Source organism: Mesoplodon mirus, assembly GCF_964341445.2.
Source record: "Mesoplodon mirus genome assembly, chromosome: 8".
Taxonomy (NCBI): domain Eukaryota; kingdom Metazoa; phylum Chordata; class Mammalia; order Artiodactyla; family Ziphiidae; genus Mesoplodon; species Mesoplodon mirus.
The window spans coordinates 19,565,755-19,593,717 of NC_138984.1; the positions used below are offsets into that span (position 1 = coordinate 19,565,755).

Consider the following 27,963-nt stretch of genomic DNA (forward strand, 5'->3'; position numbering starts at 1 on the left):
TTATTGTTACAAAAACAGAAGCATGTTTTATTTCAATCCTGTTGAGGGAGTGAGAAGGATGGAACACAGAAAATGCGGGCGGGGGGTCCTCTTTATACACACACGATATCAGGATCAACTACAAGGAACAATACCCATTTCCACCCCTCCCCCCAACTCCTACATGGGGTCCAAGGCCAGCTGAGAATAGATGGTACAAGAATTAAGATACCATTGGCCCAGTACAATGGCCAATGCACCGAAAGATGGAGAAGAGAATTTTTCAGGGAGCAAGGCCTGGCCCTCAGCTGCTTCCCCAGACAAGGGGGAATGAGAAAACTTTGGCTCAGCAGGAAGGCGGTTGGCAAAAATCAGGATTACCCTAGCTGGACTCTCCACGTCAAAACTGTGGGTTGAAGGGAGTCAAGACATTTATCCAGTCCATGCTGTTCTCTGATTTCTCCAAGACCTCTTCTCTTCAGGCTTGAGATTAGTGAGAGCTGGCCTGGTTCTCCTCTTCATTTTGGAAAGCAGGGGAATAAGTGCTTATCCGACCCTTTCTACATCTAGGCTACTTAATTACTACTTTCTTGGCTCTAAAGAGACAGAAGCCAACTAACAAGCCGGCTCCCTTTGTGAAAGTCGGCTTGAAAGAGCCCTTGGGTTGGCAAAACTGCCTCTGCAAAGGTTTCTCTGAGCCTGCCCCTTATAAACCCTCCCCAAACGTATTCAGGGACACCTTCAATCGTGTGAGATGTGGACCAAAAATACTTGGTCTCTCTCTAGTTGGGTTAATAATCCCATCTTTGACTGGAGATGGGGATTAGAGACAGAGAAAGCAGGTGATGGCAGGGGGAAGGACTGGGGGAAAGCAAGGCAGTTTACACTGCAGATTCAAGCCTCTGGATCGTGAATAGAGTCACCTAAAGCTCCAGAGGAGGAAGGGGGATTCTCTGACACAATATGAAAAAGTGTAAAATATTTTAGTGGCGACCCTGTAATTCCCATAGACCAAAAGGGAATGTGTCAAAAAAAAAAAAAGATGGAATAAGTGAGCAAGCAGAGTCCAGCCCTCTATCTTAAATCTGAATAAAATTAACTCATTCAGCTAATACTGCTTCAAGTACAATCATGAAGACAGATGGAACTGTAGATTCACACTAGGGCAAAGAATAGGATCAAGTAGCCTATCATCTTAAGCACAGACACCTCCCTTTTAAAAGTCATCTAGAAAATACCTTTGAGGACTTGAATTGAAGGTGACGTCCACCATCTCCTCTCCTCCCCCGATACAATACCCTTCCAGGACAGCCTGATGAATTAAGACGTCTGTTTTAAGTTTAATAGGAGGGAAGTGAAGAAGGGAAAAGCACAGAGATTTGGAAATGCTAGCAGCTAAAGCCAAAGGCAAGGTTAAGGTCCTTATGGCATCCAGAACTAGGGGTAAAAGAATGGGAAAGGGAAGGGAAACAGGCGGTGGGTTCCTGCTGTCCTTTGGCTTTATATCCTTCCCCTGCCTCCCATTCCTCCCAACAGCTCATGCAGCTACTGGCCTGCTAGAGGGGATGTAATGCCCAGACCAACTTTTTATTGAGCTTACGCATCTAACAGACTTGTAAACGGTACCAACTGACAAAGTTTTGCTGAATATTACAGCTTGTGTCCACTAAATACGCCTCTCTCTGAGATTAAAAACAAAAAACCAAAGTAAACAAATACTGAGAGAGAGGATGAAGAGACACATCTTGAGTCTTCCAGGAAGGCAAACTAAGAAAACGCCACAGGGCTTGGTCCCAGGTGTTCACCGTGCCTAGAGTGCTGCTGCTGTTACCACCGTCTCCCCTCCCTGCCAGTGGCTGGGCAGAGGCGAGGGAGAACGGTCATCCTGGGCGTGCTGCAAATACAGCATTTGCTGGTGTTGACACCCTCCTTGGCTGTGGTGGCAGAACACTGTGTCAGGAGCCCGTTTCCTGGGAGTAGCAGAGGGAGCCCAGGTCCTCAGGGCGGCCTGATGGCAGCTCATACACCTCAGCAAGGGTACCGTGCCCCTTTTCTCCAGTGCAGTTCAGCATTGAGGTCGTCTATTCCCAGTCGGCGATAAAACCTGAGCTGTATTCCTCGCAGGTTCCCCCTCCCTTCCCCAACTTGGGGGAGTAGTGGGAGGGGACGGGGGAGGATCACTGAGGGGGCAGGGGGATACCCCGGGGATCGGTGACCTGGCCCTCTTGCAGGTTCTTCACGAGTTGTGCAAGCCAGCGTTTAGTGGTGGTGTCATCTTTTAGCACCTGGGCGAAGGTCGTGTCCTTCAGCTGGTCAGGGAGGCACTGCCTCAGTGCTTCACGTGCCCTACATCAGAAATAAACAAACCGACCAGGGAGACCAAACAAATAAACCCACATCTGGGGGACAGGGAAGAGCCCTTTTCTTAGATATAAATACATAGAATCCTGGGAATCTATGGTTCTGTCAAGGTACTTTAAGAAGCCATTAAAATTCTTTAAAGCTTATGTTAGGCATAGGCTCAGATTGCTCCAGGATCTGTTGTCTGCAAACATTTTCAGAATGATGCCCCAATGTAGAATTTTGTGACAAAGCAAATGGAATAAAATGGTGCAATAATTTACTTCAATTCAAACTGCTTTCTGATTTATTACAGTAAACACTGTCATAATACTCATGTTGGAAATATATGGATTATATAGTAAATGAAATATTCCAAAATCAGTACATTAACAGGGGATATGACCTCACTCATAGTATGATAAACTAATGAACTTTAAACTGATATAAATTTGTGTCTTTCCAAAAACAGCTTCAGTTTTATAGTTAAAACCCTTAATAAGAGATGAGCAGTAAAAACAAAACTATGGTAACATTATTATCAGATGAACTTTTAAATGTTTCATTTACTTTAAAATATGACCGGTAAAAGTCGAATCTGAAAACTCAAAAAGGTAAATGTTAACTATTTATAAGGCTGTTTTTGAAAAAAAGTTATAGCTTTTGTACTCAGCCTAGTTTCTTTGTACAAGGAGAGTTTTAAATAAACATATTTTCAAGCTTTGGTGAAAACAGGAACCACTAAAGAACAGGACAAAATGGTCAAAGAAATAGTTAGGACTTAAATAACCTCAGTGGCAGGAGGCTGAGTTCACATTAAATCAAGTTATCCTCATTCCTAAGAACACAGAAATCAACCCATTATGTGGTTTAGCAGAATCTGAGCAAGTGGCTTTCAGCATGAATTATGGATTTACAAAGCAAAAGGTTAAATATTTCTAAAACGCGTTGTATCTACAATGTATGATTTCTGGCAGAAAGATTACGAACATAGGGAGATAAAATAATTAGCTCAAGGACTTTACAGGAAGAGAACTGGAAATATAATTCAAGAGCCCTCTGGGCCTGTTCCTTTCTTAAGAGACCTTTGAAAGTATACTTTTCTTTCTGACCACCTGGAGTAGCAACAGAAAGCTCAAACCACAGGAGTAATGTATCATAAGATTCACTGTCTGAACTCTCTGGAATTTTAGAGTAGGGTACGGAGTTCCAGTGGGGAGATAAAACTCTGATGGATTTTTAAATTCAGCACTTCAGATTTTAAAAGGAATTAATCAAGGTCTGTCTCAGACAAGCTAAATATAGTTTTATCCCTTCCCTGTCCTAAAGACATAGGAGCTATGCCACGAGATGGGGCAACTGCTCACCAGAGTATTTCCCCTGAAATACTCACCAGAGTATTTAAGTCCTATGAATCCTATAAATGTTTACCTGGGATTATCTGAGAGTCGAAGGTAACATCTTACTACATGCTTCAGCAAACGGGCGGAAGGCTCTTTGGATAGCTGCAGGACCATCTTACCCTGTTTCCCCCAAAACGAGGTGGGATAGGAAAAAAACACACAAAACACAAAATAATCCTAGTTGATATCAGAGATCAGATATTGCAAGAACTGTTATACAAGATTCCACAGTTGTCATTTCTAGTTGGGAGACTGAAGCAGCTCAGTGTCGACTGCAAAGCGACTAAGCTGTGTGATCAGAAGCAGTTACAAAGAAGGCAAATGAAAGAACTCACCAAGATCATGGCAACATGGGAGAAACGCTCATATGTCTGACATATATAAGCCAAACCAGTGTCATCTAAGAGGATCTTCTGGAGGATAAATGTGGCAACCTGGAGTAAAACAAAATTAAGGAGTCCAAAAACGTTGCTCAGACTTGTCTTCCAACTGTCTACTTTTCTCCCAGGAATAACCATAAGCAGAAAACTAAGCAAATACCCTTGCATTCTATATAACTTACTTGACGAGACACGCATAGTACAAAAAAATTAATAAATATTACCATATTGAACATATACTGTGTGCTGGAATTTTTCCTTAAGCCATAACATACCTTATCTTATTTTCACAACAAACCTATGAAGTAGGTACCATTGTTATTCTCATTTTACATAAAAGGTAGGTAATTATCAGAGTCTTAAAAACAGAGAGACTGTCTCAGTTACTGAACACCTACTATGTGCCAGGTATAACTGTTAATAAATAACTTGCCAGGTTAAGGTCCCAAGTGACAAAGCTACTAACTCACAGAGTTGAGATCAGACCTAGTTAAACACAGAGCCTCTTCCCTTTTCCATGGGCCAAGATGATTTTAGCAATTCAGCTATGCCTCATCTCTTCCGAATGAGTTAGGTAAAGCTTTTCTTATTCTTAAAAGATCTTAAAGAAAATAAGACTTTTAAGCCTCCCTTCGAAAATTGTTCCAACAGTAATGAAGAATATACTCACTTTAAGCTCATTAACTCTTACATAGATGGGATTAAAAAAATACTAGTTTAATTCAAGTCAAATGATTATTATGATGATTCTCTTCCTCAGCTGCTCTTCAGAATCAACTGTGGGAATTGTTTGTTTTATTTTACTATTTTACTGGGGTATAACATTGTGGTTGGCTAAATGATGGCCCCCAAAGATATCTAGGTCCTAATCACCAAACCCTGGGGATGCTACTTTATATGGCGAAAGGGACTTTACAGATGTGATTAAGTTAAGAATCTTAGGGGAAGATCAATCATCCTGGATTATCCAGGTGGGCCCTAAATATAACCATCACAAGTGTCCTTAAAGAGGAAAGTGGAGGGAGATTTGACAATAGAGGAGAAGGTGATGTGACCGAAGCAGAGAGAGATTTGCCCATGCTACACTGCTGGCTTTGAAGATGGAAGAGGGGGCAGTGAGCCAAGAAATGCAATTCTAAAAGCTGGAAAAGTCAAGGAAAGGGACTCTCTCCTAGAGCTTCCAGAGGGAATGTTGCTCTTACTGGCACCCTGACTTTAGCTTGGTTAAACTGATTTACGGTTGCTGGCTTCCAGAACTGTAAGAGAATAAATTTGTGGTGTTTTAAGCCACCAAGCTTGTGGCAATCTGTTATAGCAGCAATAAGAAACTAATACAAACATATACACAGTAAAATGTGTAAAGTGCACTAATCTTAAGTGTATCTTAATTTTTACCTCCTACACATCTGTGAACCACAACCAGATTAAAATACAGAACACTAGGAGGTTGGGATTAACACATACACAATATTATATATAAAATAGATAACCAACAAGGACCAACTGTATAGCACAGGGAACTATACTCAATATCTTGTAATAACCTGTAATGGAAGAGAATGTAAAAAAAGAAAAAAAAAATGAATCATTTTGTGTACACCCGAAACTAACACAACATTGTAAATCAACTATATTTCAATAAAAATGAAATAAAATAAAAATTTTAAATAAAATAAAATACAGAACATTTCCAGTACCCCAGAAGATTCCCTTGTGCCTTTTCCCAGTCAATATCCTTCCCTGAGAGGTAATCACTATTCTGATTTATCCTCACTGACTGTTCTTGCCCGTTCTTGAATTTCACATACATATATGAGTCACATGGTAGGAACTCATATATATCTGGCTTCTTTCACTTGACATAATATCAGTCACGTTGCATGTATCAGCAGTTCATGCTTCTTAACTATTGTGTAGTTTACTTTGTAACTATACTACAATTTATCCTTCATGAGTAAAAATGCTATAAATACTCCTATATATGTTTTTAATGCCTATGAGAGCTTTTTTTTTTTTTTTTTTTTTTTGCCGTGCTGTGTGGCTTGTGGGATCTTAGTTCTCTGCCCAGAGATCAAACCTGGGCCCTTGGCAGTGAAAGCGTGCAGTCCTAACCACTGGCCTGCCAGGGAATTCTCGAGAGTTCATTTTTCTTGGGTATACATTTTTGGGTGATAGGGTAGGTTTATGTTTATAGTGGATACTGCCAAACACCTTTCCAAAATAACTTATACTATACACTCACCCAGGGGGATTTAAAAAAAAAACACAAATGTCCATACTTTATCACCCTGCAGAATGGTTCAGTAGGTCAGATATGGGACCTGGACATTGATGTTTTAAAAACACTTCACAGGAACTTCTCTGGTGGTCCAGTGGTTAAGGATCAACCTTCCAATACAGGGGATGTGGGTTCAATCCCTGGTCGGGGAACTAAGATCCCACATGCTGTGGGGCAACTAACCCCAGGTGCCGCCACTACTGAGCCCACGTGCCACAACTAGAGAGAAGCCCGCTCGCTACAACGAAAGAGCCTGTGTGCCGCAACTAAGACCTAACACAGCCAAACAAAAAAACCCCAAAGAAACAAAAACACTTCACAGGTGATCACACCACACAGCTCTGACTGAGAACCTCTGCTTTACTGGGTGTCTACTATGGCAAGGCGTTTGACTAAGCTTTGTACATAAAAAGTGAACACAACGAGGTGTCTGCTTGCATGGAGCAAAAGAAGAAAGACTTGCCAGGAAGTGACTACAAACCATAAAACGTAGGATAGAAGTATTCTACTTGAAACGTAAAGGTCAATGGGAACATCTACACATCAAGGATGAATTAATTCTAGTAATGGGCAAGGAATGTAAATAGGGGAGGTATCATTAGGATGGGGGCTCCTGGAAGAAATGTCACTAAAGAAGAAACGAATCTTTTTCTGTCCCAGCCATAAGAAGCCAACTTGAAAAAACCCTACTCATAGGCAACTATGAATAAAAAATGACAGAATACAGTTGTAACCATTCCAATCCGGTCCCGGAAAGCCACTGAAATTAACGAAAGGAATAAAATTAAGGGACAAATGAGAGAAGAAAAGCATGAACAGGGACTTCCCTGGTGACGCAGTGGTTAAGAATCGCCTGCCAATGCAGGGGACAGGGGTTCGAGCCCTGGTCCGGGAAGATCCCACATGCTGCGGAGCAACTAAGCCCGGGAGACACAACTACTGAGCCTGCGCTCTAGAGCCCACGAGCCACAACTACTGAAGCCTGCGCGCCTAGAGCCCGTGCTCCACAACAAGAAAAGCCACTGCAATGAGAATACCGTGCACTGCAACGAAGGGTAGCCCCTGCTCACCGCAACTAGAGAAAGCCTGCGCACAGCAACGAAGACTCAATGCAGCCATAAACAAACAAACAAACAAATAAATTTATTTATTTTAAAAAAAAAAGGAAGAAAAGCATGAACATCGATCACATGTCACTTATTCTTTGTGTGTTAGTAGAAAATTAAAGACAAGAGGTTTAAATCCTCCCTAACACACACACCCTAGATGGCAGGCTGGGTGGAAAAGTATTCAGAAGTAAAATACTTAAAAGCTGCCAACTTCAGCTCATAACATCTCTCTTTCCATCCATTATTTTTAAACAAATGGCAATCTTGGATAAAAAGACGCCCACAGGGAAACTTTATATAGAGACATACCCTACACAGGGGTAACAAGTAATACTTATCTGCATTTTCAAGGAAATTGAAGAGAATGTGGACTTTAAAAAACATTTAAAAGAATTCAGAGAGGGCTTCCCTGGTGGCGCAGTGGTTGAAAGTCCGCCTGCCGATGCAGGGGACACAGGTTCGTGCCCCGGTCCGGGAAGATCCCACATGCCACGGAGCGGCTGGGCCTGTGAGCCATGGCCGCTGAGCCTGCGCATCCGGAAAAAAAAAAAAAAAAAAAAAAAAGAATTCAAAGAACATAAAAAATTCAAAGAAGAGCTGAAAGGACATGAGAAGTGAGAGGCAGAGACTAGAGGAAAAATATTAATACAAAATTAAACTGCTACATGTATACACAGAATATTTCTGGAAGGATTCTACAAGAAAGTAGTAATACTGGTTACCACTGGGGAGAAGAACTGAGAGGCTATGGTAGGAGACTTACATTTGTTTGTATACCCATTTGTAGTAGCAACTGAATTTTTACTTTATTTGTATTGTGTATTCAAAACAAAAAAAATTTAAATCATTATATCCAACTCAGCAATCAGTATTTACCGAATTAAAAATTAGAGTGACTAGTCTAGTCAATGTGACTAGACATACTTTGGAAGCAGAGTTAAGATATTACTAAAATAGTCAGCAACATGGAAAAGTAGCCTTGAGAAAAATCACAATATGAAATTAAAGACAGAAAGTAGAGAGGGAAAAGATATATATTTGAAAAATAGACAATACAGCATAACTGATGTTGCTGGAGCAAGAGGCCAAAACAAATTAAAGGGAAAACTATAAAATTAACCAAAAAAGAGACACAAAGAGTAGGCTCTTCCAGAAAAAAAATCTGATATAAGATTATCAAATGATGGACTTCCCTGGTGGTCCAGTGGTTAAGAATCCACCTGCTAAGGCAGGGGACATAGGTTCAATTCCTGCTCTGGGAAGATCCCACATGCCGCAGGGCAACTAAGCCTGTGTGCCACAACTACTGAGCCTGTGCTCTAGGGCCCATGAGCCACAACTACTGAGCCCACATGCCACAACTACTGAAGCCCGCACACCTAGAGCCCGTGCTCCACAACAAGAGAAGCCACCACAATGAGAAGCCCACACACTGCAACGAAGAGTAGCCCCTGCTCGCCACAACTAGAGAAAGCCTGCGCGCAGCAACGAAGACCCAGTGCAGCCAAAAGAAAAAAAAATTATCAAATGAACTTAAAAATTATAAAAGAAGCTTATAGATACCACGCAGAAAAAGCAAGTTCACCAATGAAAGGAAAATATTAGGCTGACCCAAGGTTTCACTACAACATTCAATACCAGAAGACAACAGGGCTATGACAGTGGAGTTCTGAGAGGGAAAATAGAGGTTAAGAATTTATACCAGTCACATTATCATCCATGGTTAAAGTGCAAAGTAGGGAGAAGCTCAAGTATATATACACTTGATTATGCATAAAAAAATGTCTGGAATAATATACCTGTGTAGTGAGAAGTGGGTTCAGATGAAAGGGAGAAATTTAGTGTTTTAACATGATATTCTTCTGACGGGTCTGGGTTTTAAAATCATCATTATATAACAATTTTTATTTAAAAGAGAAAAAACATTCATGAAAGTTTCAAAAAACCTGAAGGGAGGCAGAAAATGATAACCATGAAGAAGTAGCCTAAGAGTCAACAATATAGAATCTAATTAAGATAAAAACACACACCGTTTTAGAAAGCTCACTTCCAGATTCCATAATGCGCAAACACAAAGGGATAATTTCTGTTGTCAGTAAAAAGTTGATTACTTCCTGCTCATCTGTTTTCACCAGGGCCCCTAAAGAAAATATGGACAAACAAAATTATTTCAGAGTCAGGGTTTCCAACTAAAATTGTTCATCCAGCTAGTTGTGGAACTTAACATACAACACAAACTGTGGTTTATTAAAAAAAAAAAAAAAAAAAAGGAGGAAGAAAAGCACAGGTTGACTGTTATCAGTCAACACTAAAAGATCACGTACCAAGTTTGGTCTATCATATAGTTAGCATCAGTTTAGCTATCTAAATAATTTTTCTATCACTCTTGGTAGGCATTCATACAATAATATCACCATCTCTTCTCCATATATCTTAGGTAAAAGAATTCTACATCAGTATTAAGGCATATTCCCAGGTAGCAAAGAAACGATGTCAGTCTGAATCCTACTTCACAATAGGCATAAACAAACATTACTTCCTGGTTATTTAATTGCCCCTCTTTTCCTGAAGAGCACGAACACTGTAGGGCATACCTAAACAAGAAACACACACACCTGGATTCCAATTCTGGTTCCACAACTAGTTTACCTAAGTTTGACAAAGTTACCTTCCCTTTGCAAGCCTCTGTTTCTTTATAAAATAAGAGTTGAACCAATGATTTCTAAAATTCATCCCAATTCCATTACTCTGTTGGTTTCTAAACTTATACCACTGACCGGGTGACAGACACAGTTCACTGATATCCTCTCCATTCTGCATATACGGAGGCAGAGTCCCATTAAACAAATGACTGTTCCCTGAGCTGCCCAACGCAACACTGGCTTTTATATGAAAGGCCTTAGTTAACTGGACCTGTAATAACTAAGGTCAATCACTTCAGGAGAGAGTAATGTCATTTACTTTAACCAGAACTGACAATCTACAAATGCTACATCTCTAAACAGCACGTACCATAATTTATAACATGGTCTGCAGCAGATGGCAGATTATTATCTCACTTAGATGTTTTACATGTAGGTCTAAAATCCATTTTGTTAATTTTGTATAGAGTACAAGGTATAGATCATGGTTCATTGCTTTACATATGGATATCCAATTGTTCCAGCACGATTTATTGAAAAAGACTATCCTTTCTTCACTAAATACTCTTTGCAGCTTTGTCAAAAATCCAATTGACCATAATTGTGTGGGGCTATCTCTGTACTCTCCATTCTGCTCTACAAGTCTATCTTTTCTCCAATACCACACTTGACTCTTGACTCTAGTTTTCCAGTAGGTCTGGAAATCAGGTAGTATATGTCTTCCAACTTTATCCTTCTTTTTAAAAAATGCATATTCTAGTTCATTTGTCTTTCCAGATAAAATTTTAGGATCACCTTGTCAATTTCTATAAAAAAAATCCTACTGGGATTTTGTTAGAATTGCTCTAAATCTATATATCATCTGGGGTAGAACGACATCTTAACATCTTAACGATAAACCAATTGATGAATATGGTGTATCTCTGCATTTATTTAGGTTTTTATTTCTTTTGTCCTTGTTTTATAGTTTTTAGCTATAGACTTTGCACATATTTTGTAAGACTTACACCCAAGTTTTTCACGTTTTTGTGAAAAGAATTTGTCTGTAGAGTCTTTTACAATGTACCCCCTTTCATTTATGATATTTGTAACTTGTGTCTTCTCTTTTTTTATCAGTCGGTCTGGATAGAGGTTTATTAATTTTATTGAATTTTTTTCAATAAAAAATTGGGGTGGATGAAATGGATGAAGGTGGTTAAAAGGTATAAACTTCCAGTTATAAGATAAATAAGTCCCAGGGGTATAATGTACAGCATGGTGACCACAGTAACAATACAGTATTGTATGTTTGAAAGCTTCTAAGAGAAATCTTAAAAAGTTAGGGATCGTAAAAAGTTCTCATCACAAGGAAAAACAATGTTGCCTATGTGTGATGATGGATGTTAACTAAACTTACTGTACTGATCATTTTGCAATATATACATATACCAAATCATGTTGTATACCAAAAACGAATACAATGTTATATGTCAATTATATCTCAAAAAACACAACAAAAAAACCCTGCTTTTGGTTTCACTGATTTTATGTATTGATTTTCTTTTCACATTTTCATTGATATCTAGTCTTTATCATTTCCTTCCTTCTGTTTGCTCTGGTTTAATTTGCTCCTTTTTCTAGTTTCTTAAAGAAAAGCTTAGCTCACTGACTGAAGACCTCTCTTTCTTTCTAGTATAAGCATTTAATGCTACAAATTTCCCTCTAAGCCCTGCTTTAAGCTGCATCCTACAAATTTTGATATGTTGTATTTTTACTTTTCCTCAGTTTTAAGTATTTTCTAATCTACGTTATATATCATTTCATTTATATTCAAACTTGTCTGATAACCCTTGAACTGCAGGAAAAAGTCTAGGCCCAAACATTCACCTTGTGCTTGTTCTCTCAATGACTTGGGAGAAACTGAGTTTCTAAAAATATATGCAAGGGTAGACAACTGGCTTAATACCATCCAAGTACTGTTTCCACCCCCCACCACTGTCAACATTTACCCTAACAACACATAAGTGCATCATCCAACCACAGTAGTAAAAAAAACCAGCAGAAGTAGGATGACTTGAATTAGAATAATGAATACAAGTGTTTTCTTTTGGCTGGAATCATGTTGATGTTTTAAATCCTACACTAGACGTTTTTATATCTTACAAGCTGGAAAGAATATATTGGGAAAAAAGTTTCTAATTAGAGTAACACTTGGGAGAAGATGTAAAAAATAATAACATTCATTTGGAGTATGAGATAACAGTTACTCCTTAAAAGTAGAATAAAATGCTTCTCAGAAATACCAAACTTTTAAATTATACTTCCTGATTCATGGTTTATAAACATAAGGATGTGAACACAGGTTGAACATAAAAATAATAACCAAACGAAACAAAGTTTGTATAACTGATGTTCTTATTATTTGGTTAGTATGTTGAGCAAAAACTATGAGAAAAAGACACTGAAAAAAGGAAGGGCAACTTAGGAAAGAAATCTTCTTGAATGTATTTGCATTTCACAAATCTAAAGGTTTTAGTACCTAGGAGTCTAAGATCTGAAATAGCTGATATAGCGTTTTAGACACATCTCCCATAATAAACGTACATGGAAACATTAATTTGAGCATGCAAAAATTCAACGAGGTAAAACAGAAGGTAAATCCCTGGAATTATGGGAGAACAGCTCAGAAGTGAGAAAGATGAAAAATCAAACCAAGAAACAAACTCAAATTCTTACTCCTGTAATAATAATCTTTTTTTGTCAACACTCTTGTTCTTTACTTTCCCTACAATTATTAAACATTTCTACATACACACTGAATTTAATCCCAAATGTTGGGTCTTACAGCCTTATTAACAATACTCAGAATGGTACTTGGTAAGAGCAATAATGTTCTGATATTCATTTATTAGTAAAAACTAATTTATCAGACTCAACCCTGAAGACAAAAATGAATAACTGGTGAACAAAAGCTATAAAAGACCAGACAGAACACCTAAGTTAAGACCATTATTATGATTGATGATGATTCCAGGCTTGCAAAACAATCCTAACAACTTACCAATAACTCCAAGACTGGTTAGCCGAAGATACTCAAAGGGACGTGTTTTGCTGACAGTGTGCAAAAAGGGGTACAAAAAAAGTGGGATGTGTGCTGCAAGAAATGCTGACCTGAAAGAAAAAAATAATCACATTCAGAGCCCAGAGTTAATTTCTAAGGATTCTGAACATTCCCAGGTGGTTAATTCTGTAAGGCCTATAACACTGCTTGACCAAGGAATCTCTAAGAAAGACTGTTACTGGTCATTAGTCTAGACCAGTGGTTCTCAGTTGGGGTGATTTTGCCCCCCCAGGGGCAATGTCTGGATATATTTTTGGTTGTCATACTGAAGGGATTGACATCCACTGGGCAGAGGCCAGGATGCTGTTAATCCTACAATGCACAGGACAGTCCCCTGTTATCCCCCTCCTCCCACCGCAAAGACTTAATCCAGCCCAAAATGTCAAGGCTGAAAAACCCTAGCCTAGACTAATGGTTAAGAGAACACACAATTTTCCCTGTAATCAGTACCAAGTACTTTAAAAACTGATAAAATATCCAACTGCAAATTTTAAAAAATAGGTCATAAAATGCACTTAAGGGCCCAAGAGATTCTCCCAGATGCCCTCCCTCACCTAGTTTATGGGTGAACAGTAATATTCACAGGTAGGAGCTGACAAAATCTTATAAACCAAGACAACAAAATAAAGCAGCCACTATCAAGGTTTATCTGTTATGCTTAAACACTCTTTTTTGGTTAGAGCTTTCAGATACACTAAGTATCCTAAAAACATTTTAATCTGAAGCTAATATGTTCAGCAACTAATATGGAATCAGTCTATTACTTTATATAATTTATAATTATACCTTACAGGAGAGCGAACACCCAAAAATTTTAAGAAAGTACTCTTGCATTTTTAAGTACTTAAAAGTTATTTTCTTAGCAATGTTTCTAAAGTTCCAAAAGGTCAGTGCCAACCTAGCACTCAGATTTTATAAGGAAAACTTGACAAAGAGAGGAAAGGCTTTAATAAAATGACTATTAAGTGCTTTAAGGCCATAAAAATCACAAAGCAGATTCCTGAACAGAATCTCCCCTTTCTTAATTTGTCAGATATAGCAGGAAGGCAAAAGTGTCTCAATTTGAATGCCAATTCTCATTTATTACAGAGGTTGCCTAAAATCCTGTGTTAAAAAAGATTCTGAAGCCAAATCTGGCTTACTATGTGAGAAAAAAGTGCTGAGTTCAAATACTAACTGAACTACTAAATGCCATGCACTGTGCCTAACACGTGGCACAGTGACGCCTACCATGGATTCAGGAGGGAGAAGCAGCTGTATGCCTGACCTTTCCTGAGAGGTGACCACCACTCCTTTAAAGTTCCTTACTACCAATGCATAAAAAGTAAATAAGACAATGGAATACTATTCAGACTTAAAAAGGAAGGAAATTCTGACATATGCTATAATACGGGCGAACCTTGAGGACATTATGGTGAGTGAAATAAGCCAATCACAAAAAGACAAATACTATAAGATTCCATTTATAACGAGGTACTCAGAATAGTCAAAATCATAGATGGAAAGTAGAATGGTAGTTGCCAGGGGCTGGGGGGCAGGGGAATGGGGAGTTATTGTTTAATGGGTATAGAGTTTAAGTTTTACAGGATGAATAGAATTACGGAAATGGATGGTGGTGATGATGGCACATTATGAATGTATTTAGTACTACTGAACTGTATACTTTAAAATGGTTCAAATGATAAATTTTACATTATTTATATTTTACCATAATTTGAAAAGGCAAAAAATTAATTATAAAAGAACATGTTAAACAATACCATATTGTTACTACACTAAAATCTGGTGAATTAGAGACCGGAAATTCTTGAGGAAAAAAAAAAAGTAAAAGAAGAGTCCCGAAGATCCACACCCACACACGTGCACCCTACTGCATGACCCTCCTCTCATCATTCAGAAGTTAGGACCACATTCAATACAAACCTCTACCCACACACTCATTCAAAGTATTTACCTGGTTTCTGGGTGTGATGCTACACATTGCAATAATGCCAGAGCGTTGCAAACTCTGTTAGATTGGTGTGCTGTCAAGGTGGGTGGGTTGATAGATGGATAAATATTTACAATTTCCTAAAAAATGGAAATCAGCACCAGATGAACAAGGAATAAGTTTTAATTCCCATGGTATGAAAACAAACAACTTTAATTCCACGTATCCTATAAGAACCGAACCATCAAAGAGGGGGAAGAAACAAACAATACTCCTATCCTTTCATCATAAATATACCTGACTGAGACTATCTGAGACATTTCTACATATATCTCTAGGAAGATCTCTATGGAGGCAACTGTGGTCAACCACGCTTCCTGCTATATCCTGCATCATCCGTTGAGGCTTTCACTTGAGGGACTCATATTTATAATCCCCCCCTTTTGTCAACACCCTACTTTTAGTTGCAGTGATGAGACAGCTAGCCAGAAAGTGTTAGTAAATCAACCACAGTGACTCATAAAAAACTTTGTTTGGTCAGGTAGCAACTGCAAAAAGGGGGAGATAAGAACATGGGTATATGTGTGGGGATATGTACGAACAGCAGGGAATATATGTATTCTCTGTCGAAAGGCGATGATTTGCTGAACACAATTCCATTTAATTTAATTGTAAAACTTTTACACAGAAAATGTTCCTATAAGAAAGTTTAGTTTCTTGGGTATATGTTGTAGGGACAGAATATGAATTTACTTAACAGATTTTTAAAAATTAATATAATTATTGGGAATTATGGACAATACTTTAAAGGATAATCATTCTATCTTGGTTCTTAGGACTATACCATATCAATTTATTCCCCACAAATGACCGTTCTGGTCAGAACCAAATTTCAGTTATTTATTCTTCAATGTACAAGAATATCCACCTTTAATCCTACAGCTGTTATACCTTTATCTTAACATTTTCTTTCCCCAGAATATACCTTTCAGTTCTTATACCTTCCTTTCCATCCCCACCACCATGTAGCAAATATTATTTGGTAGCACTCCTCAAGTTGTGTTTCTCAAAGTGTAGTTCTTACACCACATGCATTGGAATCACGTGGGTGTGGGGGAGCTGCCTGTTAAAAATAGATTTTTCATCTTAGACTAAATAAATCAAATCTCTTGGGTAGGATCCAAGAATCTGCATTTTAACAAGTACCTTAGACTTTTCTAAAACAGATTGTTACAAATGCTAACATTAAAAAAAAACCAGGGCTTCCCTGGTGGTGCAGTGGTTGAGCGTCCGCCTGCCGATGCAGGGGACACGGGTTCGTGCCCCGGTCCCGGAGGATCCCACATGCCGCAGAGTGGCTGGGCCCGTGAGCCATGGCCGCTGAGCCTGTGCGTCCAGAGCCTGTGCTCCGCAACGGGAGAGGCCACAACAGTGAGAGGCCCGCGTACCAAAAAAAAAAAAAAAAAAAAAAAAAAAAATTCTGGGACTTCTCTGGTGGTCCACTGGTTAAGGCTCCGTGCTCCCCATGCAGGGGGCCCGGGTACGATTCCTGGTCGGGGAACTAAGATCCCACATACCACAGCTAAGCCCGCGCACTGCAGCTACTAAGCCCGCATGCTCTAGAGCCCATGCACCGCGAGTAGAAAAGCTCGCACGCTACAACAAAGAGCCCACGCACTGAAATGAAGACCCAGTGCAGCCACAATAAATAAATAAACTAATTAAAAAAAATAAAGTTTAGGACTTCCCTGATGGCGCAGTGGTTAAAAATCCGCCTGCCCAGGGCAGGGGACATGGGTTCGATCCCTGGTCCAGTAAGACCCCACATGCCGCGGAGCAACTAAGCCTGTGCACCACAACTACTGAGCCTGCATGCCACAACTACTGAGGCCTGCACGCCTAGAGCCCGTGCTCTGCAACAAGAGAAGCCACCACAATAAGAAGCCTGTGCACTTCAATGAAGAGCAGCCCCCGCTCACCGCAACTAGAGAAAGCCCCTGCGCAGCAATGAAGACCCAAGACAGCCAAAAACAAATGAATAAATAAATTTATATAAAAAAATAAATAAAGTTTAAAAAAATAATAAAAAGAAAAAACCATCTTACCAAAGTTTTCATAATCATTTGGGCAAAGGCAGAGAGATACAAGTGTGATAAATAGGAATGACATGCAACTCATGGATGTATACCCACCTGTAAAAGTGCTGCAATAGTACCAAATGAATGCCACAGCATGGGTGCAAGGTCAGGAACAGATTCTCGCTTTTTACTTAACTCCAGCAAAGCATTTTCCCTTGTCTCAGGACTGGACAGCTCATTGATCCACTGATAGATCTTCTCTCTATCCACCTGAGCCAGTGCAGTAGGCACAGGCTTCAAGTGAAAACAAGAAAGTAAACGTGAGTTTCATTAGAGTCAAATCAAGTCTTACTCTGCAGTAGCCTTTGGAGGGAACATATTTTTTGTAAATACCAGGGGAGCTTTTCTAAATACATATACTTGATGTAAGTGAATTCAATCTATCAAAATCTAAAAGGCATACACTTTTTAATAATTCCATGTTTAGAAACTTATCCTACAGGTCTACTTGGGCTGTACTGAAGATATACCAGAATGTTTACTGTTACACTATTTTAAAAGCAGAAAACTTGAAGTCTATCAACATCTATCAATAAGGAACTGGTTAAATATACAGGGGTACATTTTTATATGGAATACTACATAGCCCCTTACAAGAGTTAGCTCTATACTGTGCTGATACTAAATAAGAAACAAAAAAAAACCCCAAAAGGGTGCAGAACAGCATATACGCTTCCATTAACACACACATATATTCTTATATATTTATATACAACATTTCTAAAAGTACACATAAGAAACTGTTAACAGTAGTTACCTCTAAGGTTGGAATCTATATGGGAGACCTACTTGTCACTGTATACAATAAAATCTTCTGCATATAGTTTAAACTCTTTTTTTTAACCATGTGCCTATGATGGTTTTTGAAAGAAAAAAAGCCCTCCCCCCCATTGCTCTTCCTTCCCCAGTAATTCCAGCATCCCCCTCCATGAAGCAGAAAATCTATGTAATTTGGAAAAGCTCCCCCGTCTGATGATTCTTATACATACAGTACCTCCACCCCTCGGAGATTCATTCATTCCTTACTCGTGTAGGGACTATATAAACAGAACAGGCTTTCTTTATTGTGCTAAAGAATCTCAATATTCCAAAAAATTTGAACACTTCTATAATTCTTCACATTTGTCAAATAGGCTTGTTACCTTGGTTAAGTCCCTTAATTACTGTTATCTGGAAGATAAGATGGGAGATTAGAAAAATGATTACCATTGCTATTTCTGGCTCTAAAGTCCTAACAAATTCATGGTGATTTCCATCCCTAGCCCAATATTTTCTCACTTAATTTCCCCCCAAACCATGAGGAATTGTAGGGTAGGTAGACAGAAAAAAGGGATCGACACTTGCAGATGAAACTACTAATGCTCAGAGGAATTAACTTGATCAATTCACCCAAATACAAAAGTTGCATATTCCAATCTTTCTTGAACCATATTACACTAGCTTCTTACACTATGCACATGTTCCCACTACACCTTAGCGTGATAGAACGATGACCTACCCATCGCACACATATAAAAATGAGTAACAAAAAGGACAACTGTCTTTGCTGAAGAACAGAATGAAGTCTAAGATGGTCTTTGAGTAGTCACATTTACTCAAGCTGAACAATTGCCTTCTACAAATGGAAGCTTGATTAGAAGCTTTTAGTTTAACGTTTATCATTTCTCTTGCTTGCTAAAATGAACCACAAGGTGTTCTGCTAAACAGACTAAAATACCATGTAACTTAAGTCCTCTTTAAGTGCCTCAGAGTAATCTGCTAAAAGCTGTTTTTAAGTCCTCTTTAAGTGCCTCAGAGTAATCTGCTAAAAGCTGTTTTGTAATTCCCACCCGTGATGCTCCTCAAGAAAACATAGGCTCCTATATGATGTAGAAGGAATAGTTTTCCTGCCCTCCGCTCCCAACAGCAAAAACAGTATGGTCCAAGCACTTGACTTTTCTATGTTGCCACAGATAGGCCCTTGACTTTAAAAATTATTTTTGGAAATGTAATTCCCACCAGAAGATAGGACATGTTTACATTTAGAGTATTGCATCACCTTAAAAGCTCAGCAGAAACAAGGGCTAAAAGTTTAGCTTTGGGTTTCCTGCCCACAGTCTCTTGGATGACCCACAATCCTAAAGAGGGCCCCACAGACAATGCTCCAGCAATATAGTATCTATCCTGATTAGTCATTACTCATTCCTAGAGGCCTGTCATCCAGACACCACCATCAGTAAACTCCATCACCCTCTCTAAAGCCAATGTGTGACTTGTACCCAGCACCCTGTACGCTATCCTGTCCTGGGGAACCCTAGGTGAACAACGCCAGGCTGCAGTGGTAGACACCAGTCAGCATACTGTGGCTTCTGAACACCAGGTCCTACCTCCACATATTACGTTTCCAGAGCTGGCTTGACTACAGCAGAGGAGATCGTGCCCCTGGAGTGGTGCTGGCACTCTGGAGGGTCAATATTTGGTGCCTACTTAGGTCCCTAAGGCCATGACCACCTGCTGCCAGTAATACTCCAACTTCTGAAGTTGCTTGTGGGAACTCCAGCCTCCACTGGACTTTAGTTCTAAGAGAGCTAGGGACGTCAGGTGGGTGGTAACGTGGCCCTCAGGTATAAGCTTAGAGATGAGTTCTGCAGCCACTCTAACAACGAGAAAGCAGTTAGGGCAGTTTGGTACCAGGAAATATCTGAGGTAGGGACCCTCCTTTTCATCACCCCTGGTGAATTTTGCCCCAAATTTAATAGGAGGAGTTAGTTTAAACCCACTGAATACCTATTTGTTATCGGATGAATACAATTATTTCTTAAAATAAAAGTGAGAGCTCACATACGTAGTGCTTACTCTGTTAGGCACTGTCTTAAATAAATACTTGTCATTACCACCCTCATTTCATAGATGAGAAAACTGAGAAGTTATTTAAAAGTTAAGTGGCAAAGCCTAGGATTTGAATTCAGGCGGTCTGGCAGCAGAGTCCATACTCTTAACTGCCTTGCTGATGCTGCTTCTCACTTGCCTGAAAGATTAGGTTTGATCTAAACACAACTTTCCAAAAAACTATTTCCTGTGACCTAGACAAAAGAGATAGGAAATATATAAAAATCTCAGACAAAAATTAAAATGTTACTGCTGTTAGTTCAGCAGAACCTGAAAAACAATCAGCACCCATGAACAATATCATTGATACTAAGAGAAATTCTCTACTTATTGAGATTATGAGGTACTTAATAACCATCATTTTAATGGGAAAAGTCAGTGAAATAGTTTGACATAGTTCCCTATGTCAAATCATGGCTCAGATGGGCATAATTCAGCTAGTGATAACCACCAACACACACACACCCCCCTTCCCTACCTACATCAACAAGTAATTTTATAACACACAAGGAAACTTAGTTATTTTGGAGAATAAAAAGGAAGTATTTTTACTTTTTTTTTTTTTTTGGCCGTGCTGCTTGCTTTGAAGGATCTTGGAACCCGGGCCCTGGCAGTGAAAGCGCCGAGTCCTAACCACTGGACCGCCAAGGAATTCCCATATTTTTATATTTTGAATTACGCACTAATTTCTATATTAACTTATATTATCAGACAATTGATAAAATACTTTGGACTTAATCCCTGAATAAAGCCCCAAAGCACAACTCCAGCATTTTACTAGATCTTGATGGTAATAAAAACCCCAAATGCATCTGACTCTCCTTCTGAATCCCAAAGATCATTTAGGCACACCTGTCACAAAAATGTTAGAATCTGAAAATTGATGCCTTCCTAAAAGGGAGTGGGAAGTAAAACAGGGGGTGGGGTAGATGAGGAAAGAGAGGGAACTGTATTGTACTTTATTTATTTGTTTGTTTGTTTGTTTGCGGTACGCGGGCCTCTCACTGTTGTGGCCTCTACCGTTGCGGAGCATAGCCTCCGGACGCACAGGCTCAGCGGCCATGGCTCACGGGCCCAGCCACTCCGTGGCATGTGGGATCTTCCTGGACCGGGGCATGAACCCGTGTCCCCTGCATCAGCAGGGCAGATTCTCAACCACTGCGCCACCAGGGAAGCCCTATTTATTTATTTATTTAAATTAATTAATTAATTTATTGGCTGTGTTTGGTGCTCGTTGCTGCACACAGGCTTTCTCTAGTTGCAGCGAGCCGGGGCTACTCTTTGTTGCGGTGCGCAGGCTTCTCATTATGGTGGCTACTCTTATTGCAGAGCAGGGGCTCTAGGTGCGAGGGCTTCAGTAGTTGTGGCACGCGGGCTCGGCTCCAGAGCGCAGGGTCAGTACTTGTGGCACAGGGGCTTAGTTGCTCTGCGGCATGTGGGATCTTCCCAGACCAGGGATCAAACCTGTGTTCTCTGCATTGGCAGGCGGATTCTTAACCACTGTGCCACCAGGGAAGTCCCTGTATTGTACTTTTAAAAAACATGGTTTCATTGAATGATCACAGCACCGTGGTTATCACCCTCATTTTACAACTGATGGAACTATGAGTAAAGGGTGGGCAGACTTCCTCCTCCTCCAATTCTCTATTTAAAGATTACCTCTAAAGATTCCTAGTTCAATTGCTATAATTCTTTAAATTTATAATTTACTAATACATTTCTGAGGCTGTGGCTGATACAATCTATTAGCACACACCGTCCAGGGGCAGAGAAGCAAATTTATCTGATTTCCCTTTTGGAGACCACCTAACTTAAACACATTAACAATAACGGCAGGATACTACCACAAGAGCAGAGGTTAGCATTTCTTGAATTGAAATCTCTGGATATTTTCCTTAGAAAAATACACAATTTCAAATTGTTTTGCACATAATTTATTTTTACCTAAACTTTATACATAATTTCAGGGAATTCATAGATCTTGCCTGTACCCCTTTTATAGACCTAAAATTAAGAACATGTTTATCAAGTTTAAGAATAAGAAAGACCTTGGGAATTCCCTGGTGGTCCAGTGTTTAGGACTCTGACCTTCCACTGCAGGGGGCCCGAGTTTGATCCAGGGATTGGGGAACTAAAATCCTGCAAGCCGTGTGTGGTGCGGCCAAAGAAGAACTTAAAATAAATAAAAATAAAAATAATAGGAAAGACCTTGATTTGCAAATAACTACACAAGTACATAACTGGAATGCACACTGGATTGGGAGCTAGAAGTGGCTTCAAAACAGTTTTGCCATTTTTACAATTGTGTGACCTAGAATAAATCATTTACTTTTCTAAGCCTCCATTTTATCATTGGTTATATGAGGGAACTAAATTAATTATCAAAGTCTCAGCTCTAAAATCTCAAAAATTTCTTTAGTTACAAGTGAGAGACTAATCTAACTGGCTACAAAAAAATCAATTTTATTGAGGTACAATTTGCATACAACTTTTAAGTGCACCCATTTAAGTGTACATTTCAGTGAATTTTGAGAAACCTATATGCCCAAGTAACCACCACCACAATCAAGATACATTACTGGGCATTCCATTATCCCCCCCAAATTCCCTATACTCCTTTCAGAAAACCCCACACTCAGCCCTCTACTATAGACTAGGTTTGATTTTTCTAGGAACTTTTAATAGGAGGCAATGTTTACCGAACATACTATGTGCCAGTCACTGTGGATTACCTCAAATTATTCTCAAAATTCTAAGAGGAAACAGGTTCAGAGAGGTTTAATATACTAAAGTTTACACAAGCAAGTATATGGCAGAATTACATTTAAACTCTAGTCTACTTCTCTCTAGAATCAGTGAGTCCTACTTGGTCTACAGGACTGAAATCACAAATATTCCTCCAAGTTGAATTATTTAAGAACCCAATACAGAAGTTTAAGTTTGATATTCTGTTACAGTTGGATTTGAGTAAATAGTGGGTTCAATTAACATACCCAGAGGCAAAGTCATTTATGAGAAGTCTGATTTGGACTATTAGTTATCACCCTCAACACTTCCAACATCAAAAACAAGATCAATTACATGTAACTATATACTTTTAGCTATAACCTGCTTAGAGTCAGTGGTCCTTTCCTTTTAACAGATGTGTTAAAAAATGTCTGTACTATCAACTAGGAGGGGCTCATTCTCCTCCTTCCTGTTTATTGGTTTGTATGTGGAAAATGTATTTCAAGTAACTTTTTTCTTTCAGTGAAGCTTAATAAGACATTTATCAACGTGAGTCACCAATGGTTAACTCCAAGTGTCACTAACACAGGGCACTGATAGTTGGTCTTCCACTTCCGAAAAATCTTAACAGAATGTGAAAAGAAGATATTTAGAACTTAGAAAAGATCCACATTTACCCATAAATGCGAAAGAAATATGATCCCCCCTCTTCAGTAAACTAAAAAATTGTTGTTGATGGCTCTCTTAAACAGAAAATAGCCAAATCTATCAATAAAATTTCATGTTCGAGGACCAAAACAGCTGTTGGTTTTCTTATCAATGAATACATGATTGTGAATAAAAAATGGAATTAGATTGAAATAGAGATTATTTCTGAAGTCTGGAGATGACTCAACACGTGGCTTTGGGTGTCTACATAATGATGATATAGCAAGAAAACACCTTTCTTAATAGTGCCAAAGGGAAACACTAAATTAGCTTAACTATCCTCATATCTTTATAAAATAAGGGCCAGAATGTTCTTCAAAATAACTTTTTTTTTTTTTTTTTTTTATGCGGTACGCGGGCCTCTCACTGTTGCGGCCTCTCCCGTTGTGGAGCACAGGCTCCAGACTCGCAGGCTCAGCGGCCATGGCTCACGGGCCCAGCCGCTCCGCGGCATGTGGGATCCTCCTAGACCGGGGCATGATCCCATGTCCCCTGCATCGGCAGGTGGACTCTCAACCACTGCGCCACCAGGGAAGCCCCAAAATAACTTTTTAAAAATGGAAGTGAATAAACAAAGAAAAGTTGGTTAATTTGCTTAAATCTTCAATAGGAGACAGCTGTTTGAATGAGATCCTTCAGAGTGCATAATGTTCTTTCTACTTGCCAAAGAGGAGGGGTCTAGCACTGCTTCAACAGAGATATAAAATGACTAATGCAGCTGCTGGTTACGTGGAAAGTGAGGAAAAAGCAAGGGTTTAAGGATGTCAGAATTGCCACTGGAAATTAGTGGGGAAAAAAAACAAAAAACAAAGCATACCCAATGCATCTCCTAAAGGTTTACATTTGGCTGTTTTAGATCACTAGCATAACATTCATTACAAAAGACCCACGGTATGTGAAGATCTGTGGTACTATTAAGCTGAAGCAGTCTTCAAGGTCCATAACAGGTGATCTGTTACTTTGCTGAGGCAAGAATTAGAGTCCCAAGGCTGAAGTCTGGGAGCAAGTCTTTTTTTTTTTTTTTTTTGCTGTACGCGGGCCTCTCACTGCTGTGGCCTCTCCCGCTGCAGAGCACAGGCTCCGGATGCGCAGGCTCAGCGGCCACGGCTCACGGGCCCAGCCGCTCCGCGGCATGCGGGATCTTCCCGGACCGGGGCACGAACCCGTGTCCCCTGCATCGGCAGGCGGACTCTCAACCACTGCACCACCAGGGAAGCCCCAGGGAGCAAGTCTTTTAACCAATGAATGAACCTAGCCAACCACTGAGCACTTTCTTATTCTTATTTAATACAATCCTGTGGGGTATTTCTGTTTCTATTTAGTAGATGTGAGAAAGAAATTATATTCTGTGATGGCAATAATGAAGATGTTAGGATGTATTCTGCAAAGAAAGAGAAGAGTCCACTATACTACAAATTGCTGGCATAATAAAATACTAAAGGAAAGAGTCAAAATTTAAGACACATCCCAAATGATCTCAGTTCCTCCAGCTAGTGAATAACATCCTGCATTCGTATGTGATCACATTCTCCTTTGATAGTACTATCTCCCTAGCTGAAGTGATTTACTTGTTATTTAAAAAAAGAAATAAAGATACACACAAATTCTCATCATGAGACAAAAAGTAAGCATCTTCTCAAGCGGTTTAGATTACTGCAGGCACTGCTGCATGTATTATTAACTCCTCAATTTTTAGTGAGGGATATATACCACTAGTGTCCCTTCACCCAGATCAGAATAACACAGGCAGTTTAGCCTAATGGAAGGCATTAAGGGTTGGGAAAGAGGTGGCTCAACTTTTTTTTGCTTCAGATTCACTAACCAAATATTCCAGTGAATGAGTGGTACAAATGAACTTGTCAGAGCTTTTGTGTAGTCCAAACAGCGTAACAGGTGAAAAAGTACCAAAAGCTCAATTTCTAAATAAAGGTAAGGCGCTGTAAATTTACTTGAAGAAACACGTACTGAGTATTTTAAGTAACGAACAACAGCTCTAATGGCTGTTCAAAAGATGTATTAGGGAGCAACTGAAAAGGAATTGAACAGGTAGAGTCTGGGGAGGCACAGGGGAAAGAGCAGCTTGGTATCAAAGCCTAGAGAAGACAATCAGATTTTGAGAGATGGATGAGCCAACCTTAGCAGAATCCTTTGTTTAACCTGCCCCCCTCCTACCAGCAACAACCTCATTTTCTGACTAGCTTCTTCCCATATTACATGTAAAATCTGGAAGAAACAAAAAAGCTGGGGAAATTGCAGTCACCTAGTTAAGAGATATATAAAAGGTACCTCTCGGGCTTCCCTGGTGGCGCGGTGGTTGGGAGTCTGCCTGCCGATGCAGGGGACGCGGGTTCGTGCCCTGGTCCGGGGGGATCCCGCATACCGCGGAGCGGCTGGGCCCGTGAGTCATGGCCGCTGGGCCTGCGTGTCCGGAGCCTGTGCTCCGTGGCGGGAGAGGCCACGGCAGTGAGAGGCCCGCGTACCGCGGAAAAAAAAAAAAAAAAAAAAAAAAGGTACCTCTCTCTGTGAAAAGTTACAAACACTTTAGAAACATGGTGCCAGGAGGCAGAGATGCCGCCTGCCCTGGAAATGACAATGCTGTCTATAGCCTAGTCACACTCAGCTCACTTTCTGACTTTAAATTTAAAGTTAAGGCAACTTTTGTCCTCTATTTAGGATTTATGTTATTTTGCCTGGTAATGCAACTTTAGTATGTTACTCTCTCCTTAAGTCACTTCACCTTGGTGAAACTGAAAAAGTTGGATGGGCATTCAGAAGAATATGCTCGAATCACAAGATCCTGTCTGCCCATTACGGCCATTTGCTCTCAGTAGTCACCTCCCTCATCTATACGGCGTCATTCAGCAAAATATTTGAGCCCTTACTTGGTGCCAGGAACTGACCTGGCACTGGAGTAACCATATAAACAGGACCCACATGACCCCTGTCCCTGACCTCAAAAGGGGGACAAATAACAAACAAGTAAATTAATACAAGAATTACAAATTGGGATCAATTCTTTGAAGGGTACTCTAACAAAGTTGGGGGGTTACAGAACTACTTTAAATAGGGCGGTCAGGGACGGCAACTCTAGGGAGATTTAGACAGAGACCTGAGGGAAAAGGAGCCGGACCCACATGGGTGGTGTGTGTGTGTGTGTGTAAGAGATGCAACCTGGAGTGGAAAAGCGTTAAGTAGAAAAGATGTAACGGCAGCCAGTGTACCCGGAGCCTGCGGAGCAAGTGACAGAAAACCTGGGTAAGGAACATAACGTTCAGGGAGGGCCTTGTAGGCCAAGGCAAAGAGTTTGGATTTTCTCTCAATGCAGTGGGAGACCACAGGATTACTTCACACAGGTTAATTTACACTATCTGTTTTTCTTGGTAAAAGATCACGCTGGTAAAATGAGATGTGTGAAAAAAAGGTTTTAAGCGCAGAGAACCGTCAGCCGGACATAGTAACTATTCGCTTCTCCGGGTCTCGGATTTTGCATCTGTAAAGCAAGTGGTTTGAGCTAGAAGCCATTTCTTCCCCGCCGCGATGTGCCTAAGCAGGGAGTTCCGAGAACACGGGCAGTGTCAGGCGGACTGCGGAAGTCCCCTCGCCCCCTCCAACGCCAAGCACGTAACTGGCACCCTGAAATTGTGGTCAGCGAAATGAATCAATGAATGGCCCGTCCGGGCCGCGAGGGAGGCGCTCAAGCCGCGGGACCAGGCCCCGGGGCCAGAAAAGAACGCACTACGCGGCGTCAGAGGCCGTGGGAGCTGGCCGGCGAGGAAATTGGGGGCCGGCTCCGCCACAGCCAAGCGCGGCGAGGAAGGGGGCCAGGGCCTCGCGGGTTGAGGGCAGGAGGAGCAGGACACCCGGCCAGACACAGAGAGCTAGGAAAGAAGGCCGAAACGCTGGGCTGAGGAGGCATTCTGGGCCCAGGCTGGGCGGCCCAGTTACTTACCGCAGCCGTTGCCAGACTGTGCATGTTGGGAGCGGCCGCCGCTCTCCTCCCACCGCCGGACACGCCCGACCCGCGTCCCAGCTTCAGCGCCTCGGCCGCTGAAGCAGATGAGCAGCCACAGCCGCCATCCGCCTCCGGCTCGCTCCGCCCCTCCGCAGCCCCTCTGACCTTTCACCCCTGACCCCGCCCACACAACCTCTTCCCGCCTCCCAGCTCTTGGAGTTAACAGTCCTAGAGTTTGTCCTTTGTCCCTTGAGTTTCAGGACCGGAAGGACATCCGCCACCTACTTGTCCCCGCATCCCCGGCTTGGAGCAGGTATCTCCAGAGAAGGGCGTGAACTCTGACCCTTCTCCGGAGGCCAGTGAAGGGCGGGAAAAGCCGGGCAGTCCCGGGAGGACAAGTAGTGCGCAT

General features: G+C 40.6%; 1 protein-coding gene across 1 annotated transcript; it reads right to left on the bottom strand.

Moving 5' to 3' along the window:
• On the bottom strand, positions 1-27,934 carry CNOT9 (CCR4-NOT transcription complex subunit 9). The gene is made up of 8 exons (XM_082630483.1): positions 27,552-27,934; positions 17,354-17,533; positions 15,186-15,301; positions 13,172-13,281; positions 9,520-9,629; positions 4,058-4,156; positions 3,751-3,842; positions 1-2,325 (listed from the first exon to the last, which is right to left on the bottom strand). Exons 1-8 carry the CDS (start codon positions 27,573-27,575, stop codon positions 2,157-2,159), a joined length of 900 nt encoding a protein of 299 aa, XP_082486609.1. The 5' UTR covers positions 27,576-27,934; the 3' UTR covers positions 1-2,156.
• Positions 27,935-27,963: the final 29 nt, after the last annotated feature.

Excerpts from the sequence above, each read along its gene's own strand:
- CNOT9 (XM_082630483.1), bottom strand. The coding sequence starts at position 27,575 with ATGCACAGTCTGGCAACGGCTGCG. Across the intron at positions 4,157-9,519 it reads GAAGTGAGCTTTCTAAAACG|GTTGCCACATTTATCCTCCA; the intron begins GTGTGTGTTTTT and ends GTTTTACTCCAG. Across the intron at positions 2,326-3,750 it reads CGACTCTCAGATAATCCCAG|GGCACGTGAAGCACTGAGGC; the intron begins GTAAACATTTAT and ends TTTCTGATGTAG.